General features: G+C 47.9%; 1 protein-coding gene across 4 annotated transcripts; it reads left to right on the forward strand.

The window, feature by feature from the left end:
- The first annotated feature begins 1,799 nt into the window (after positions 1-1,799).
- Positions 1,800-17,809, forward strand: PSMD3 (proteasome (prosome, macropain) 26S subunit, non-ATPase, 3). 4 transcript variants are annotated; one of them, XM_006832569.1, is made up of 13 exons: positions 1,839-2,015; positions 2,051-2,213; positions 5,603-5,793; positions 7,229-7,366; positions 9,096-9,232; positions 9,858-10,048; positions 10,172-10,275; positions 14,373-14,487; positions 14,587-14,706; positions 14,801-14,904; positions 15,192-15,347; positions 17,143-17,193; positions 17,365-17,809. In XM_006832569.1, exons 2-13 carry the CDS (start codon positions 2,111-2,113, stop codon positions 17,440-17,442), a joined length of 1,488 nt encoding a protein of 495 aa, XP_006832632.1. In that variant the 5' UTR covers positions 1,839-2,015; positions 2,051-2,110; the 3' UTR covers positions 17,443-17,809. The 4 variants fall into 4 exon arrangements, with proteins under 4 accessions (XP_006832629.1, XP_006832632.1, XP_006832631.1 ...); XM_006832568.1 differs by having other exon boundaries at positions 2,091-2,213; XM_006832567.1 differs by having other exon boundaries at positions 1,868-2,132; positions 2,175-2,213.
- Positions 17,810-19,415: the final 1,606 nt, after the last annotated feature.

The following is a 19,415-nucleotide window of genomic DNA, read 5'->3' on the forward strand; positions in this document are numbered from 1 at the left end:
TCAACTCTACCAGCTGTTCTGCAGGTGAAAGATGAGGCTTTCTGCTCCTGTAAAGATTTACAGCCTCAAAACCCCTATACAGAATAGCTCTGAGTCGGAACCAACTCCACAGCACACCACCATCAACAGCCTCAATTCAGAGTGGTTGTAGGAGGAAGGTTTGTGGGTAGCCTAGCATATGGACCTGGTAATGTGCATGCAATTACTGCAGTCTCATAAAACTGCTGGATTCATACCATCCGCCTCTGCCTAAAGCTGGGTTTTAACATCTTTCACCAATCTCGTTTTAAGTAGTTTTTGGCTATTGGAGCCAAACTCTTCTGTCTTCTTGGCTACCCCCAGCTCGTTCTCTCGCTCACCAACTGCCAATTGCTTTGTGTTGAGCCATCCTCCCCCATTCTGGGGCATGGTCCAAGACTCTTGCTCATGGACATACTAGGTTGCTATCTGCTGACTTGATTGTTTTTCCCTTGTGATGTAAACTTAATAGAGTGGTGACCTAACATCCTAAAAATCCAGAAGGGTAACTTCTTTGATTATAAGGATGAACAACAAAGCTCCTTTCTTTTCTTCCTTTACCACTCTCGCCCAGCTTCAGTTAAGATATGGTTTATGAAGAAGCAGCTTTAATGAGTTTATTCCACGGATGATTCAAAGGTCCTGCCAACCATCTCCCAGCCTTGGGGAATGTGGACACATAGGGGCAACTGGGTAAAGCATGTTCCTTAAAACTGGAGCATATATTTTTCTATTTAGCAAGTGGCATTTAGTACAAGGAACTATTTGCTGCAGTAGAAGGTTAAGGAAGATTCGAAGGTTCAAACGTATAGTCTGCCCTCTAAGACAGGGCTAGATTGTCGTGTAGTGTCTGTCCTAGGTCTAAATGTCAGGTCAGGACTTCTTTCTGTGGAGAAAAGTTCCAAGGTAGGGAGAAAGCTGTATATTAAGTAAATGAGACCTTTAGCTTCTTCCTGACTTTAAAAAGAAGTGAAAGGGTTCTGGTCCAATTTCCGTCCCTTTGGGAATGTCCTTAGGTACACCATTATTCCTGTTCCCATTTCCCCAAGGATGTCTGTCTCGAAGCACAATGACTCCCTGAAACCTTAGTCAATAGGGGGGCTCTCTCTCTGCTCAGAATACAGCCCAAGGCTGATCTTCGTCTGACGTTCTTGTAGACTAAGATCTTAGACTGTTTTTCATCCCTCACGTGGCTAGCCCTGGACCGTACAGAGTGGACCCGTTTTATTAATCTTGAGTGATTTTACACAAATACACCCTCCTCCCTACCCACACTTCCCAGCGGCAGCAACTGTAAGCCTCATTTTCAGCACTAAACTAAAATCTAAGACGGAAACTAGATTCCAGAAAGATCTTCCTACTCTCCCATGCGGTTTTATTCTAAGTCCAATTGCCTAGCTCCTCCTTCACAGCCTTCATTTATTCCTTCGCGTCGTATACACCGACGGCCGTTAAGGACCAATCTCGCAAAAGTTGAATGCGACCCCCGGCCAGGAAGGGGCAAGCAGAGCTTGATTGAGAAACCTGCCCGGCAACTCTGGCGTCATTACGTCCTGCGCTCTAATAGGCCCGACTCTCTTCACGCCGTTTACGGAACTCTTACAAGTCAGGTGGTGTAGCCTTAGGGAACCTCTAGTGGACGTACACAGAAATGCACTCGAGAGGAAACAGACATACTCTTATGCACGCCACAGTTCCACAGCCCGTACAGGCTCCTCCCCTCTCTCTCCTCGAAGACCCGCCTCCATCCTGCTCTTCGGCTCTTGATTTTTTTCCCCTTCGTTGATTCCGCCATCGACCCACTAGGCCTGGCACTTCCCAGAAGGCCCAGCGCTGGGAAGGGGTTTGCAGCTGCTCCGTCATCGTGCGGCCCATCGCGATCCCTCGCTCGTGTGCAGGCCCAGCCCGGTTCCTGGTTCCCGGTGCGAGGGTTCACGCGAGGCCCCGGCCTCGGTCCCCGGACTAGGCCGCGACCCCGGGCGCCATGAAGCAGGAGGGTTCGGCACGGCGCCGCGGAGCAGACAAAACGAAGCCGCCGCCCGGCGGAGGAGAACAAGAACCACCACCGCCAGCGGCCCCCCAAGATGTAGAGATGAAAGAGGAGGCAGCAGCGGGTGGCGGGTCAGCTGCGGAGACGGACGGCAAGACGGCCGCAGAGCACTCCCAGCGAGAGTTGGACACTGTCACCTTGGAGGGTACGGAAGCTCGGACCGGGGACTTGCCACGATCACGGGTGACAGCGCCCTCGGGCTTGGGCCTCTCTCTAGGACCCCCGTGCAGCCTCCAACCAACCTTGGTTCCTTAGGATCACACACCAGTCAGTGCCCGTTCCCACTAACCTGACACTCCCGACCCCAGGTCCAATGACACACAGTCTCCCAAGCTCTGGACGCCTTTCCTAACATCTCCCCTTCGTCATTTGCATCTAGAAACGGATCTCACTGGGCTTGCAGACTCCCCCTTGCTCCTTGTAATGCCTTCTAACTTGCCACTTTAATCACACATTGATTTTAGCGACCCCGTATATGATTGATCCCTCTAGAAACCAATGTTTACATTTATGTGTGGGGAGACAGGATTGAGATGTTTCATCCGAGTTTTAACTATGTACAAAAAGTTTCTGTTCACTTGGCTACCTTTAACAAACTGCCTACAGAAACCGCCATATCTAACAACTTCTTTCTCTCACTCAAGTACCCAAACTGCTCCACTGGTCTTTTCCTCCTTCTTCAAGCTAAACCCTTATTCCCATTCAGTTTTTCAAGGGTTTAAACACACACACGCTTTCTACTCTTCTCTTGATTTCTTGATACCCTCAGCCTAAACTCCTATATACCAGTCCCACCCAAGCCTACCCCCATTTCTTCATGTCTAGGTTCCTATGTCTAATTTCCTACCAACATCACCTTTCCGCCATGTTTTCTGTCTCCCACTTAGAGCATCCTGTCCACATTTGGCGTGGGTAGAAGAACTTTCCACTGTGACCCTGGTTCTGCATCAAGTAGGATCACTGGTTGGGTTTTCCTCTACTTGTAACTGGATGAGTTACTTGTCTTAAGAAATACTGAGATAAGCAAAGTTATACCCCTTGAGGATGCTTTTGAGGATATGATAGTGTTGGCTGTCTCAGCACCTGTTAAGCAGGATCAGTATCTAATAAAGACCCTTTTTGCCTGAAATACTGAAGCCAGTGGAGGGGGGCGGGCAATCCACATTATATGTGTATCTATATATCTATGTGGAGTCCTGGTGTGTGGCACTGTGGGTTAATGCACCAGACTACAAAGCCATTTGAACTACAAGGTTGGCGGTTCAAGCTCACCAGTAGCTCCTTAGAAACCCTATTAGGGTCACTATGGGTTGGAACTGACTCTATGGCAACAACAATATATCCATGTACACAATGCACTGGGTTGTTGTCAAGATTAAAATGCTTCGGACTATGCCTGGCACGTGGTGAACACACTGCAAGCTTTTGATAGATTTTAACTGCTGTTATATTTTGCCACTACCACTGACCTGATAGATTTCCGAGACTGTAAATCTTTATGGGAACAAATAGCTTCATCATTGTCTCTTGGAGCGACTGGTGGATTAGAACCACCGACTTTGAAGTTAGCAGCCCAATGCGTAACTCACTGTGCTACCAGGTCTCCTTCTGATAGTATTAATGTGGCCCAGGAACCCCCATGTTAAGTGGTGGGTGCACAAAGGTAACTAAAAAGCTAAACTAATTGTTTGCTTTCTCTTTTATTACTAGACATATAGGTTGTTACAAATTATAAATAGCTTTGCAACTATCATCTTTGTGCCCAAGTTTTTGATTCTTTGATTCCCAGATTTGATGCCTAAGTCAAAAAGCTAATTAGTAATAGAGATTGTCCAGAGAAACTACTGATTTTACACCAGCAGAAATGTACAATGTTGGCAAAGAATATCGACTATGCCATAGATGCTGGAGGAAAGAATAAATCTGTCTTGGAAGAAACACAGCCAGAATGCTCCTTGGAAGTGAGGTTTGGCAAGACTTTGTCTCACACACTTTGGACATGTTGTCAGGAGGGTGCAATCCCTGGAGTACAACAAACACACTTGGTAAAGTGGAGGGTCAGCAGAAAGGAGGAAGAATGCCAGCGGGATGGAGTGGCCGTGGCGGCAGCAGTGGGCTCCAGTGTAACCACTGTGAGGCTAGTGCAGGACCCAGCTGTGTTCCACTCTGTGGTGCATGGTGTCGCTGCAAGTTGGAATTGACTCAGCAGCACTTAGCAACAACTGTATCTTAACGTTTTTTAAAATATTGCTCATTTTGTAGTTAAAAATGTTTCCATTTGCAGTTATTCAAGGACTTAGTGGTATGGCACTGTTAAGATAAGCACTGGACTACCAACCACAAGGTTGGTGATTCAAACCCACCAGTCACTCCTCAGAAATCATATACAGGGTATCTATGAATCAGAATCCACTCAACGGCACTTAACAGTGAAATATGTGTTTTATGCCTACTAACTTTGCCTTTCCTCTTTTGTGTAGTATCTGTTTATGTTTGTTTTTATTTTGAAATTCTGGTAATCTAGTTCTCTTAGTCATTTATACAAGCCTTTAGTAGACAATATATACTATAGGATTATATAGAACGTATTGTTAGATGCCATTGAGCCTGTCATGACTTACAGTGATTCTGTGTACAAGAGAAGAAAATACTGCCCGGGCCTGCGCCTCACAGTCTCTGCTGTGGTTGGACACATTGTTGCAGCCACTGTATCAATCCTCCTTGTTGAGTGTCTTCTCTGTTGCTGACCCCCTACTTTACCAAGCTTGTTTTCCTTCTCCAGGGACTGCTCCCTCCTGATAACATGCCCAAAGTGTGCGAGGCAATGTCTTGCCATTCTCACTTCCAAGAAGCATTGTGGCTGTATTTCTTCCAAGACAGATTTGTTCATTCTTTCAGCATCCATGGCATGGTCAACATTATTTGGCAGTACCACAATTCAGATGTATCAGTTGGGTTGGGTCAGACACACCTTAGTCCTCAGAGTGACGTGTGAGAAGAGAATAAATATATTCTTTACATAGACTATTTGTCTTTGATCACATTTGCTATAGTATTCCTATGTTTACTCATTTATCCATAAGTGTATTCTTGTTTTTTAATGAATCACATTTCTTGAGTTTTGTGTGTGTATGTGTGTGATGTCTTCTTTTTCAGTTTTGAACGTCTTTTTTTTAGTTGTGTGCTGCCGAGTTAGTTCCGACTCATAGCGACCCTCTATAGGGTTAAGAGCAGCTGCTAGGTTTGAACTGCTGTCCTTGCAGTTACCAGTCCAATCTGATCAGTCCCCATGTGTTTCTTTTTTCCTTCTCATCCTTTTTCTGTCTTCCTCTTTTTTCAGTACCTTCTACCTTACCCCCTACCCCAGCTTTATTTCTTCTTTGTATCTTGTTTGTATCTTAAAATCAGTGTGTTGAACCCTTAGGTTTCGCTTAACCCTGTGAGAGGAAAGAGGTGATTGGCCATACCTACCCCAGAGAAGTGAGGGAATAGAATGGGAGATGACAAGTTACTTTCCCCTCTGGCCCTTCACAGACATAAAGGAGCATGTAAAACAGCTGGAGAAGGCTGTATCAGGCAAAGAGCCAAGATTTGTGCTGAGGGCCCTGCGAATGTTGCCTTCCACATCACGTCGCCTCAACCACTATGTTCTGTACAAGGCTGTGCACGGCTTCTTCACTTCAAATAATGCCACTCGAGACTTTTTGCTATCCTTCCTAGAAGAGGTGAGTGGATCCAACCAGCTTCAAGGGTGTGGGCTTGGCCTCAAACCCCCAGGATGCAGTTGTTATTTCCTGTCTCCTAGACCTGTCTAAGGACTTCTGGTGTGGTGCTGTGGAGCAGCACTGGACTGCAAACCACAAGGCAGTTCAAACCCACCAGTCGCTCCTCAGAAACCCTATATAGGGTCACAATGAGTCGGAACCGACTCAACAGCGTTTAACAGCAACACCAACAGACCTCTCTGACTATCTGCTAACTCATGAAAAGGAAAGCCCATTTCAGTACTTACTTGCTCACTACCACCACCCAAGGGACCTAGGACCCTTCCTAGTCAGAAAAAGGAGCTAGTAATCAGGACCCTCCCAGTCAAATCATCCTCCAACAAGTACCCTGTCATCTTGTCAAGTGGCATCCCCATGGCCCTAGAGAAGACGCCAGCACCTCTGTGTCTCTGACATTTCACAGCAGAGGTAGTAAAGAATGGAGCTTAAGGACACAGGCATTGGAGATGGAGATGGAGTTGAATATGAATCCTGTGGGCCTTGGCCAAGTGACTTAGCCTCCGTAACTTATTTTCTTCACGGTTAAAATGGGGAGAATAATCGATTTGAGGAATGTGCCTGGCACATAGTGAATACTGATGAAATCAGATATGGGGTTGGGGGGCGGGGGCAGGTCATCTTCATGTCCGTATCCATCTCCATCCCAGAAAGACCCTCCCTTAACCTTTCTGACCATCAGACTCCAGTGACTCTTTGAGCCAGCTTCATTTCCTTGCAGTCTGCTCCATAGATGTGAAAACTCAGAAAATCCCTTGGGGTAGAAGGATGCAGAGTTATTGCCTGGGAAAGGGAGGAAATGTATCCTCCCCAGCTCTTCACCCTGATTTTTTTTTTTTTTCTGTAAATTCACTAAACAGCTTTTATTAATGCAAATTTTTGTTTCATCTCGAGTTCATCTCTAGAATTATCTCATTTAATTGAATTCTGTCTGATAAATGGACTGGTTACAGGTATGGTGGATGGTAGAAGGATACGGACATGAAGATGACCTGCCCCGCCCCCCCCAACAGAGCATAGTAATGTCTTTACAGAATACTAGTGTATCTATTGTATTGTTGGTCTCCTTGACCCTTGGGAAAGCAACTTTGTCATCTTTATTTGTGTTTTCCCTTCACCCAGTAAGGAGTTCTGGTATGGGGCTGTAGGATAAGCCCTGGACAGCTAACTACAAGCTTGGCATTCTCTCCTTGGAAATCCTATACAGGGTCACTGTGAGTTGGAACTGACTGGACAGTACTTAGCAACAACATCACCTAAAATCTTGGCACTTAGTAGCCATTCAGGAAGTATTTATTGAAATGCATAGGTGGTCAGTAGCTTCTTGGTCAGTTGATCTGACAGCTTTTCCGAGGTAACAACCCCTGTTCTCTCGTAGCCCATGGACACAGAAGCTGATTTACAGTTCCGTCCCCGGACAGGGAAGGCTGCGTCAGCACCCCTCCTGCCAGAAGTAGAAGCCTATCTGCAGCTCCTCCTGATCATCTTCCTGATGAACAGCAAACGCTACAAAGAGGTATCTGGGCTGCACGGTGCAAGGGGTGTATCTGGGAGGCTGTTTCTGGTGAAGGCGTGGAGGTAATCACTGCGTAGTCAGGAACCTTTCCCATGACTTTTCCCCAGGTGGGCCTGCATTTCGCCCACAGCCAGAGTGGCCCCCTCAGCTCCTGCACCCATGGGCACCAGGGGCAAGGCAGAGGGCTGGCAGTCGTCTTTCCATACCTGTTTATGGTGTGATCCTAGTGTAGTATAGATTCTTTTGGGGAATGTAGAGAAGTTAGAGACAGACCTGGGTTCATAACCCAACTATACTTCAGGCAATTCATTTCTCCTGTTGCTAAGTGCTGTCAGGTCAGTTCTGTCTTAGTGACTTTGTATAAGGTTTACAAGGAGTGGCTGGTGGGGTTGAACTACCAACATCATGGTTAACTGCCAAGTGCTTATCCTACAACACCACACCAAGACTCCGTGGCTGTAAGTAAAATGGGTATACCAGTGGCCCACCTTATAAGGCTTGTTACTATTAACTAGAACAATACACTTAAAGATATTTAGCCCAATAATCTGCTCATAATAAACTTTCACAGTATCTTGTTAAGTGCTGTCAAGTCGATTTCGACTCAAGCGACCCTGTAGGGGTTTCCGGAGAGCAGCTGATGGGTTTGAACTGCCGACCTCATGATTTGCAAGCCAGTGCTGATCGTACAGTGCACAACACAAGTCCATAAGATCTTAAATGGCAGCTACTAGGAGTCCTGGTGATGCCAGAGGTTAAGCACTCCGCTGCTGGCAGTTCAAGTCTGTCAGCTGCTCTGTGAGAGAAAGATGTGACAGTATGCGTCTGTAAAGATTATAGCCATGGAAACCCTACAGAGCATGTCTACTCAGCCCTACAGGGTCACTGTAAGGCAGCATCAACACGTTGGCAACACTGAATGGTCCTCTCTCCCCTCTTGTAGCTACATCTCCACTGTTCCAGGAGCATGCTCAAGAAATGGTGGGCCGGGCCCCAGGCTGAAATTCCAGCCCATCCTCACTTCCGTGTTTTAGGGTTTTTTTCATTGTTTTCGTTTAGTTATAGTTTACACACCAAATAAAGTGTTTAATTCTCTGGGCTTTGGTGTATTCAAAAGGTCGTGCAGCTATCACCTCTGTAATTCTAAACATTTCATCACTTCCCAAAGCAGCCCCACCCCACAGGCAGGCAGGCTCTCCCCCTTGCTCCTCCCCTCAGCCCCGGCAATCCCATCTGCATTCTGTCTCTATGGACTTGCGTGTTCTAGACATTTTATGTAAGTGGGATCATATAGATGATGGCCTTTTTTATGTCTGCATTCTTTTGCGTAGCACAGTGTTTTCAAAGGTCAATGGTTCAAACCCAACAGCCGCTCCTTGGAAACCATATATTGTATTGCTATGAGTCAGAACCAACTTGGGGAGGCTTAACAACAGCAACCGCCATTTTTATATGTTGTGGCATGAAATTACGTTACTCCTTTTTATGGCTGAATGATACTCCACTGTATGAGTCCACTACATTTTGTTTATCATTCACTGAGGGACATTTGGGTTGTTTTCCCCTTTTTTATTATGCTGATATGACCATTTGTGTACAAGTTTATATGTGAACGTAGATTTTCAGTGATCTTGGGTCTGCCCCGAGGAATAAAATGGCTGAGTCCTATGTTGGTGGCATGTTTAGAATTTTGAGGAACTGCTGCTTGATTTCCTTTTGGCCTCTCCAGGCACAGAAAATCTCCGATGACCTCATGCAGAAGGTCAGTACCCAGAACCGCCGGGCCCTGGACCTTGTGGCCGCAAAGTGTTACTATTACCACGCCCGGGTCTATGAGTTCCTGGACAAGCTGGACGTGGTGCGCAGGTACTGGGCCCCGATACTGGGCCCCTGAGTCTCGTTTGCAGCCCTTGGGTCAAAGACTTGGTCAGTCACTACCGGAAAGCTGTGAGATCATAGCAGGAGATTAGTTCTTAGTTCCCAGTGGGGCCTGAGGTTAGCATGCTCCGAGCTGCCAAGGGAGGGCTTGCAGGAGACTGCATCTTGCTGCTAAGAACTATTCCCAGTCGCTTCCCTTTAACCCATGTTGGGGGTGGGGAGGGGGCTGATGGGTGAGTTAGGGTGGAGAGACAAGCTAGAGAACATGTCACATGTCATCCCTCTGTTCATAACCTGTAGTGGCAGTCCATTCCCTTCAAGTAAAAGCCACCTATCTTCCTGGTAGCTAGCTTACAAGTCCGCCTTAGAACTGCCTCCTGACATCATCTGATTAAAAATGCAGCTTCCTCTTCGTAGTCCTAGTCCTTCTGTCATGCTACCTGAGAGACTTCTTAGCATGATTACTGTCTGTCTCCCTAGAATGTAAGCTCCCTGAAACCCAGGGTCTGGTCCTTTTTGTGCACTTAGAAGATGCCTCACAGTAGACACGGCCCACATGAATTCACAGACAAGCAGCGTGTTTCTCTTTTGACGGCTTTTATATCTCTTACAGCTTCCTGCACGCTCGACTCCGTACAGCCACCCTTCGGCATGACGCTGATGGACAGGCTACCCTGCTAAACCTCCTGCTGCGTAACTACCTACACTACAGCTTATACGACCAGGCGGAGAAGTTGGTGTCCAAGTCTGTGTTCCCGGAGCAGGCCAACAACAATGAGTGGGCACGGTACCTCTACTACACAGGTGAGCAGAGGGGCCTCCCACCAGTGGCGTATGAGAGACACGGTGGCACTCTGGTTTGGGGGTCTGGGGATCATTGTATGATGCCATTCTCTTTTGGCCCACTCTCCTCTCATCCACTCCCAGGGCGCATCAAGGCCATCCAGTTGGAATACTCAGAGGCCAGGAGAACAATGACCAATGCCCTCCGCAAGGCCCCTCAGCACACAGCTGTTGGCTTCAAGCAGACGGTGAGAGCAGTCACCCTCAGGCTTCCCTTCTTGGTCTTAGAACACTTTAATTCTGTTCCCAGCACAGGGGATCAGAGAAGACAGCCTTCATCTCCATCATCCCAAAGGTGTCATTGGACACACTCAGACCTCTGGCAGCTCATACTCAGTCTTTTCCTGACTGAACTGTGGGTCAGTTCGGTCTCACAGCAGCTCTGTAAGACAGAGGAGAACTGCCCCAGAGTATTTTCAAGGCTGTAATCTTCACGAAGCAGACTGCCAACCTTTCTTTTAGTAGTCAAGTGCTTTAATCACTGTGCCACCAGGGCTCCCTCCATGGTAGCTGTTTTTGTTGTTGTTATGTGCCATGGAGTCAGTTCCGACTCATAGCGACCCTGTACAGGGTTTCCAAGGCTGTAAATCTTTATAGGAGCAGAAAGCCTCATCTTTCTCCCGTGGAACAGTTGGTAGTTTAGAACTGCTGACCTTGCGGTTCGCAGCCCGATTCGTAACCACTACGCTACCAGAGCTTCTCCATGGTAGCTAGGTTTAGAATATTCTTAGTTCCAGCTCTCCTTGTATTCATATCAATTGTGAGCCTGGGTTGTGTTGCTGAACCTGGTCCCTTGGGAGCCGTGTCTTAAGTCACCAGGAAGCCCCGAAAATCTCCTTGAGGTTGACTTGCTCCAGTGGGGAGCAGTCTTACACCTAAGTTGTCAGTCACCAAGTATGTGTTCTGAGTGCTGATCCTGGTGTTGAGTGCTATCAACTCAGTTCGAATTCAGAGCACCCCTTTATAGAGTTTCCAAGGAGCAGCTGGTAGGTTTGAACTGCCAACCTTGCAGTGGGCATTCAGTGCTTATCCTACATTGCCACACCAAGACTCTGACCTTGGTATTAGAGGAATAGAAAAGGAAACTAATGAGTGGTATTTGCCAACACGATGATGCATTTACAAACAGTGTCTGGGTTACAGGCGTCCTATGGTGTTATGTAAATTTGCTGTCACTTTGAAAGAGTTGAACCAACCTTCACTAGCAACAAACTCACTTCACTTGTGGCAGGAGCAGCTTTTAAATCATTGAAGAGGTTTTCGGCCTTTTCTTGCTCTAAAGAAGAATCTTGTGTACCTATTCTGACTTGTTCGTACAAATTCAACTTAAAAATACTCTCAGGAATGGATCCTTTTGTAACTTGGGGACTGCCTGCATTGCTCTTTCCACTTAACAAAGACCTAGTCATATAGACCACATCATCTGGGTCTTAAAACAACAGTCTGTAATTAGGATTGTTGCTCCCCATTTCAAAAAGAACCTTAACTCAGAAAGGTTTGTGGGCTAGTGGAAAGTCAGAGAGCCTGTCAACCAAAATTTAGACCTAAATTTCCGACGACGAACATCTGCTCCCTCCTCAACACAGAGGCCCTACTTCTTTTGCCCTTGATGAGAAGAGTGAGATGTAAGGCAGTGTCATGGGAGAGTCCACTTATTTTTGCTCAGAAATTGAGAGAAATACAACTTTGTTTTGGATCAAATATTAAATCTTAAAGAAAAACCGTAACATAGGGTGTTTGTGGAAGAGCCTTTGTGGAGAAAAGCAGTGTTTTCAAACCATGGATGAATAAGTTTTCACAGTTCTCTGTTGTGGAGCCACATGACAGGAAGGAGCAGCGAGGGAGCTGGGAAGGCGCTGGCCAGTCGACTGTTGGCAAGAGAGCCTTTACCTCTCAGACAGACACTCTGTTTCCCTCTGCCCTTACCCCACCCCACCCTTTCTCCAGCTTAACACTTACATCCTTGAGTGGGCATGTGAATCACCTGAGCATCTTTTTAAAGACTCTGATTCTGAGAGTCAGCATCCCTACCAGGCTCCCAGGTGATGCTGGTGAGGGTCCCCCTGCTGAGCTTTGACGCTCTAGCTCATCTACTTCAGCGGCAGGTGAAGGTCATGCCACCTGTCTATCTAAACTGGATGTCTCTCCACCCAGACTTACTGTCCCCACTGTTTACTTAACACTGGTCTCGGCTGCTGCTCTTATTCCCATTCCCTCCAAACTCCTCCAAGGCCTTGTCCCATCACTGATTTGCTGAAGTTAGGGGCTGTGGCTCCAACTCTCCATTTTCTATATTCCCTCTCCTTACCCCCTAACAGCCTGAATTCTGTCCCAGCTACTGCATCCCTGCCCCAAGCTCTTGGTTTCTGTCCTCACCCTTCTTCCCTGCTCTTGATGCTAGTGACAGCTCCCTCTTTCTTGCAGCTTTCTTCCCTTTGCTTCAGGGCCCAGTTGTCACCACACTGCCTTCCAGAGAACATTCCTTGTTTCCTTAGCTGATACTTTTTTCTGCATCTCCTATTTGTAGGCGTCCCCAGCAGCCTTCAACTGTTTACTCAGCCCACATTCTCTCCTCGAGTGATTGTGTCTGCTTTACCTCCCACCTTCACGATGTTTACTATCCAGGATCCTTAATGACTCTGACCCTGTCACTGCTCCCTGACTCCTCAAAGTCAGCTGGTCCCCGTGAGGCTCTCTTTGCCATACTTGCTCATCCTTTCTCCCGTTCCCCTTAACTGCAGTAATACTTGATCCTCCTCGGTCCCAGACTAGCCTCAGGATCAGATTTGTCTGTTCTGACTTGCGCGTGTCTTCACTGGAGCCGCTAACACGAGGACACAGTCTGCTAGCCGGCTGTCATCTTCCCTCGACCAGCACAGCTCACACCTGTCAGCTGCCTGACTCAGCAGCTCTCAGCCTGTGCTTACCAGCCCGGGAGCTTTCGTTGCCTACCCAGTAAAGCAGCCTAATACCTAACATCTAATTGTTGCTTTTCACTTTTCTTAAACAGTCTTGTGATGTTTACGAGGGGGAAGAAGTTCATGGAAATTGGAATGAAAAGATAATGGAATTATTCTACGAAGTTTTTGAAGCTCCCTTGTATAGTCCAATCCTGCAGTTGAATCTCACTAGTGGCTCTTTGGAAAACCAAGGACTCAGTTGCACAGCATTTCCGAACTAGTGAGCAGAGCTCATGCTGAACGACTCAGCCTGCTGTTAAAACACTCTGTCCCTGGGCTGTGGTCCCAACCATCTCTCCGCTAATAGCACCCCATACCCCTCTACTTGACTGGCTGGTCCTTCTTCACCAAGTGTTCCCACATCTTGCTGCTTCCTTGACTGAAATGTTCTCCCTCCTTTAATGCTTTGTCAGAATCACTGAGGCACATAACATAGTAAATGCCACCATTGGCTTCATCGCCCTGCACATGTTGATTACCCCAAGGGACAGGGACAGTCTTGTGTGCATTTGTGAAAGGTGTGGACATGATCACAAGCAACCCACTTAACCCCCATACCTCCCACTGGGAGTCCTGGGTGGTGTGGGTGGCTATGCACTTGGCTGCTGCCTGATAGGTTGGTATCCACCCAGAGGCATCTCAGAAGTAAGGCCTAGTGATCTCCTTCCGAAAGTCACAGCCTTGAAAACCTGCTCGTGAATTGACTCAGTGGCAGTATCACCCACCTCTTCCCCAATACTGCTGTCTCAGCATTTAGCCAGCTTGTGTTTCACGTCCTCCATGATTAAAAGGCATTGTCACCTCCATTGTTGGACAGTGCCGAATCCACAGTGGGGCTGTTCAGAAAGACTTGCAGTCAAATAGGAGAGAAAAGGCCCAGTTTTCCAGCCATACACCTCTGGTCATTCCCTAAGGTTCACCCAGACCTTTCCTGTGCCATTTCAGCACATTGTTCGCCTCCTGTCCTCCAGTAACAACTCTTCTCCTGTCATTGACTGATAGATTCCATTTCTTAAACCTCTTGTTCCTTCTCACCCCACCACCCCATTTCTGAGCCATAAAAATTGCCACTGCCGTGTTGCAGAGGGCTGTGTTCACTGATTGGCCAGATGACATTTCAGGCTAGGTGGGATCAGAGGATCAGATTGTCCCAGTACGCAGCTCCATACCCAGCGCGGGTTTGGGGTGGTTCCCCAGCTCTGTGGGCCTACTGTACCACATTTCCCCATTGCCCACTTGTTAGACTGAATGAAAACCCTGTCATGTTCTCTTTTGCCACCCAGTGTGGCTCCCTGCTCACTGTGCTCTTATGTGACACTGCCCAGGTACACAAACTTCTAATTGTGGTGGAGCTGTTACTGGGGGAGATCCCGGACCGGCTGCAGTTCCGTCAACACTCCCTCAAGCGCTCACTGATGCCCTACTTCCTTCTGACCCAAGGTGAGGCTGCTCCCTGTTAGAGCCAGCCACGCTCCCCACCCGCTGGGCCTGGGACGCCTGTGTCCATTCGCATCTTCACATCTGCTTCTCTGCCCACAGCTGTCAGGACCGGAAACCTTGCCAAGTTCAACCAGGTTCTGGATCAGTTTGGAGAGAAGTTTCAGGCAGATGGGACCTATACCCTCATCATCCGACTTCGGCACAATGTGATTAAGACAGGTGTGCACCAGGGTTTGGGGGGCCACTGGAAGAGCAGGGTCGGCTCCTCCAGGGGACAGGGACCACCATGTGGCCTGCTGCTGCTTCCTCCCAGGTGTTCGCATGATCAGCCTCTCCTATTCGCGAATCTCTTTGGCCGACATCGCCCAGAAGCTGCAGCTGGATAGCCCAGAGGATGCAGAGTTCATTGTTGCCAAGGTGGGTGGGGCTAGTTCCGGAACCACCGTGGCCCAGGTTGCCACCTTCCTGCCTTATTTCAGGGTGTGTGTGTGTCTCTGTGTGTGTGTGTGTGTGTAGACCCAGGGGTGGAATAAGCAGCATGGCATCATCTTTCCCAGGAGTGCCAGGGTTTGGCAGTGAAGCCAGAGAGTGAGTGTGCATGAATGTACTAGGTGTCAGGAAGACACAGGACTGGGATGGGGCTGGTGTCCTAGGACTTAGAGGATAGACATCCTGGTGAGTTTCCCTCCCTTTGGGGCATCCAGGCCATCCGGGATGGTGTCATTGAGGCCAGCATCAACCACGAGAAGGGCTACGTCCAGTCCAAGGAGATGATTGATGTCTACTCTACCCGAGAGCCCCAGCTAGCCTTCCACCAGCGCATCTCCTTCTGCCTCGACATCCACAACATGTCCGTCAAGGTGAGAGCCCCTCCCTCCACACCCCGAGATTCCTCAGAGGAACTTCACTGTGACCCAATTCCCAACCCTTGTCTGAAAAGTCACTGACTGGAAGGCAGGGCCCAGGGTTGGCAAGTGACTTTGCTCCAATTCCACAGCTAATTGCATGTGGGAGACAACCATTTCTGTGCTCTTAAAGGGGTCCCGTTGGTGGGGAGGACGAATCATAGACTAAGAGTAGCAGGTGGAAGATTTGGGTCATTGAATGTCTCTGGGCCTCTTTTTCTCCATCTGTGACCATGACAGTGAAGTGTTAGCTTGCGTCTGAGAGTTGATGGGATTAAATTAAATTGCTGCATTAAGACTTTCAGGACTATAACCTTTCTGAAGCAGATCTCCAAGCCTTACTTCCAAGGTACTTCTGGGTGGATTTGAACTGCCAACCTTTTGGTTTGAGGTCCAATCCTTGGCCATCCAGGGACTCCTGTTGAAGTCTAGATTGGATAAGATGCAGGGCTGGTAGCTGGTTCCAGAAGAGATTGTTTTTGTTGTTGTTAAGTGTCACTGACTCATAGTGACCCTTTAAATCTTCATGGAAACAGAGAGCATCTTTCTCCCTCAGAGCAGCTGGTGGGCTTCAACCATAGACCTTGTGGTTCCCAGTCCAGTGCTTAATGTATTAAGCCCTGTTCTGTGTCAGTCACTGAGTTATGTTACTGTTTGTCCAGGCCTCCTTCCCCTCGGGATCTGGGTTATTACTGTCTTGCTTAACAGCTGGCAAATGCTTTACTCGGCATGACACATACAGTTCTTTGTCTATGGTCCCTTCCCAGGTGTCTCATCTTACTTCCTGCTGCCATACCTTTCCTCCATTCTACATCCGGTCCAGTCTTCCTTCGCCTCCTCCTCACCACCAAGCCCCCAAGCAATAAGACTAGGCACATAGCCCTCCTTCTCCTCCTCATCTCATTCTCTTACCTATTTGTTGTTGTTGTTTAAAGAATTTGCCACAGGCTATTATAATATTTTGGAGTCCTGATGTGACGCCATAGGATAAGCACTAGACTGCTGACTACAAGGTTGGTGGTTCAAACCCACCAGTTGCTCCTTGGAAACCTTATACAGGGTTGTTGAGTCAGAACTGATTCATCAGCACTTAACATTATAACTAAGGAGCTCAGGTGGTGTTAAAGGATAAGCACTGGGCTGCTGACCATTGGGTCAGCAATTTGGACCTAGCAGCCGCTCTGAGAGAGAAAGCTGAGGCTGTCTGCTCCTGTAAGATTTCCAGTCTCAGAAACCCTAAGGAGCAGGTCTCCTCTGACCTCTAGGGTCACTGTGAGTCAGAATCTATTCAGGGCCAGCGGGCTTGGTTTTGGTATTGTAATTATTAATGAGCCCTGGTGGCACAGCAGTTAAGCATTCGGCAGCTAACAGAAAGGTTGGTGGTTCGAGCCTACCAGCAGCTCCTCAGGGAAAAGGTGGAGATCTTCTTCAGTACAGATCACAGTCTTGGTACCCCAGTGGGGCAGTTCTGCTCTTGTCCTGTAGACTCGCTGGAAGTTGGACTCAGCAGCAGCAGTTTCTGGATAAGCACTGGGCTGTTTTGTATATTACTGCTGCTGTTGTAATGTTCTGGGGTTTTTGGTATGTAGTAATTCCTTTCCATGCCTAGCTCATACACTACACTAAATGGGACACTAGCCAATCTGATTTCTCTTGATGGCTGGCAATCAAAAGGGACACAATAAATGTATGTTAACTCCTCCTCTGCTTCTCTCCCTCCTTCACCTTGTTCCTGTTTCCTGTGCTTTAGGCCATGAGGTTTCCTCCCAAATCATACAACAAGGACTTGGAATCTGCAGAGGTAAGCATCCTTCTGTTTAGTGTAAGACAGAAAGATCCAGCTTCCCTGCAGAGGGGACAAGAGGAAGTTTCCCGAAGGGCTGGGAGCAGTTTAAAGCTGTAGGTTGATTGGTGAAAGGGCGAGTCTGGCTGGTCCTCAGCCGCCTGCCTTCACCCCACCTCCTCTCCCTAGGAGCGGCGGGAGCGAGAGCAGCAAGACCTGGAGTTTGCCAAGGAGATGGCTGAAGATGACGATGATAGCTTCCCTTGAGCTGGGGGGCTGGGGCAGGGTGGGTATGTGGGGGCTGGCTCTTTTTATTTCCCCCTTGGGGTCCCTGCCCAGGAGCTGGCCCCTCTTCCTACACACAGCTCACAGACTGCATATTTGCAGAGGGTTTGGGGTGTAGGGAGCCCGCCACCTCCACCTCACCCAGGGCCCCTGCGCCGGTGACCTCTAATGCCTGGTAGCAGGTGGCCTCCCAGGACAGGGTCCTGGCTAGTGATGTGGCCAGCAGGATGGGAGGGAACAGACCTGCACTTTCCTCTAGGGGGTAGGGGACTGAAATTGGGATGTGTTGGGTTGTATGTTTTTTGAAGCTTCAATTATGATTTTTAAACAATAAAATGTTCTCCACAGTTCATTATGCATCCAGTCGTTATTATTCTTAAACCATACAACTTGAGTATTGACAAGACCACACGTTTTTCTTGGTCTTGGGGTACTGACCCCAAAGTAAGATAAAGCGTTAGACTCTGGCCTCCTAGCTTTAAAATTAGGGATATAGAGACTCAGAGAAGCTACAGTCTTGAGAAAGGGAAGTCTCTGGGCGTCTGGTGAGGTACACTGAGGGAAGAGAAGGGTCTGAGGAGGCTGCCAATGAAATAGGAAACCTGTTTCACCCATTGAACCTTGTGTAGCAAGGGTTGGACTCTTCACGGGAGCAGCGTTGGTGGGTCAGCAGGCGGGGCCTCTCTTTTGACTCAGGCCATTTAATCCAACTGCATATGGCAGCAGAAATATGCCTGCCCAAGTTTCCAAGTGTCCACTGACTAGTGTCCACCTTATCTGAATTATTCATGTGTTCTGTCTAGCATCTGGGACATTGTGTGTACTCTTTGTTCCTGCCAAGCTTTGTTATCTGAAAATTACCCTGTAGGTTTCTATCTTGGACTTGCCTGTTCGCTGTCCGCTTGCGCTCACTGGAGCTTACACATCCTTCCAGGTTCAGACGACCCGGGGCCTCCAGACTCCCCTGGCTCACAGTGGTACAGCTCTCTGGTTTCTGAGGGAGATAAATCCTCTTAGGAGGGAGTTGGTGTGAAAGTCATATATTCCCAACTGGTTTGTAAGCTTTTACAAAGCATGAGGCATTTCCGTAACTTCTTCGTATCCTTCCAGTCATTGCCAGGTGCCTGAGTCTTGTGTGTTGGGGAAGGTATGGGTGTGCTCCTCAGGTCTTCCTCTCCAGTGTTCCTAGTTCCTGTTAAACGTGTTTTGAGCAGACGTTGCTTTTCCTGACCCTGACTCAGCCTTGGTCACAGTGATTTGGCATCACCCACTTCCCTTAAACTACCTCTCTTGGTATCATGGAATTCAAAATTTGCTTTATGATGCAACACTTCCCCTTACTCTCCCCAAACCCACCCCTCCATCTTTTGTAGAAGATACTTCACTCTAGAGTCCAAACTCGTCATTATTTTAAGAATTCCAATGTTAGCCCATTTTATCCTTTGACTTTACTGACCAATCCAAATTAATAGAAGATCTTTACAAGTCCCTTCCAGGAATTTAATACTGAACCCTCCCGGGTGTCTGTTTTAGGTACAAGGACATATTTTGGTTGACTTGGGAGCTCTGATAGCATAGTGGTTATGAATTGGGCTGCGAACCGCAAGGTCAGCAGTTTGAAACTACCGGCTATTCCAAAGGAAAAAGATAGGCTTTCTGCTCCTGTAAAGATTCACAGCCTTGGAAATCCTGTACAGGGACACTATGAGTCGGAACCAACTCCACAGCACATAACCACCCCCACCACCACAGTAGTCTTCGTGACAAGCTGGGAAGTGAACCCAGATGATTTGGCACCACATTCAGGTCACAGTCTGTCTGTCTGCGTTGCTTTCTTCAGCCCTTCTGTGCTTCTGTTTTTATCTCATTTTTTGGACTCCATGTGGCTGTCCTGCTACCCCTAGACCACTTTATGTGACCTTTAAATCTGTGACTGTATGACACAGATGTGTACA

Source organism: Chrysochloris asiatica, unplaced genomic scaffold, assembly GCF_000296735.1.
Source record: "Chrysochloris asiatica unplaced genomic scaffold, ChrAsi1.0 scaffold00007, whole genome shotgun sequence".
NCBI lineage: Eukaryota > Metazoa > Chordata > Mammalia > Afrosoricida > Chrysochloridae > Chrysochloris > Chrysochloris asiatica.

Bases quoted from the DNA above. Each gene is read 5' to 3' on its own strand.
- PSMD3 (XM_006832566.1), top strand. From the start codon at position 2,003: ATGAAGCAGGAGGGTTCGGCACGGCGCCGCGGAGCAGACAAAACGAAG. The intron at 9,233-9,857 runs GTACTGGGCCCC...TATCTCTTACAG, and splicing joins AAGCTGGACGTGGTGCGCAG to CTTCCTGCACGCTCGACTCC. The intron at 17,194-17,364 runs GTAAGCATCCTT...TCCTCTCCCTAG, and splicing joins AGGACTTGGAATCTGCAGAG to GAGCGGCGGGAGCGAGAGCA.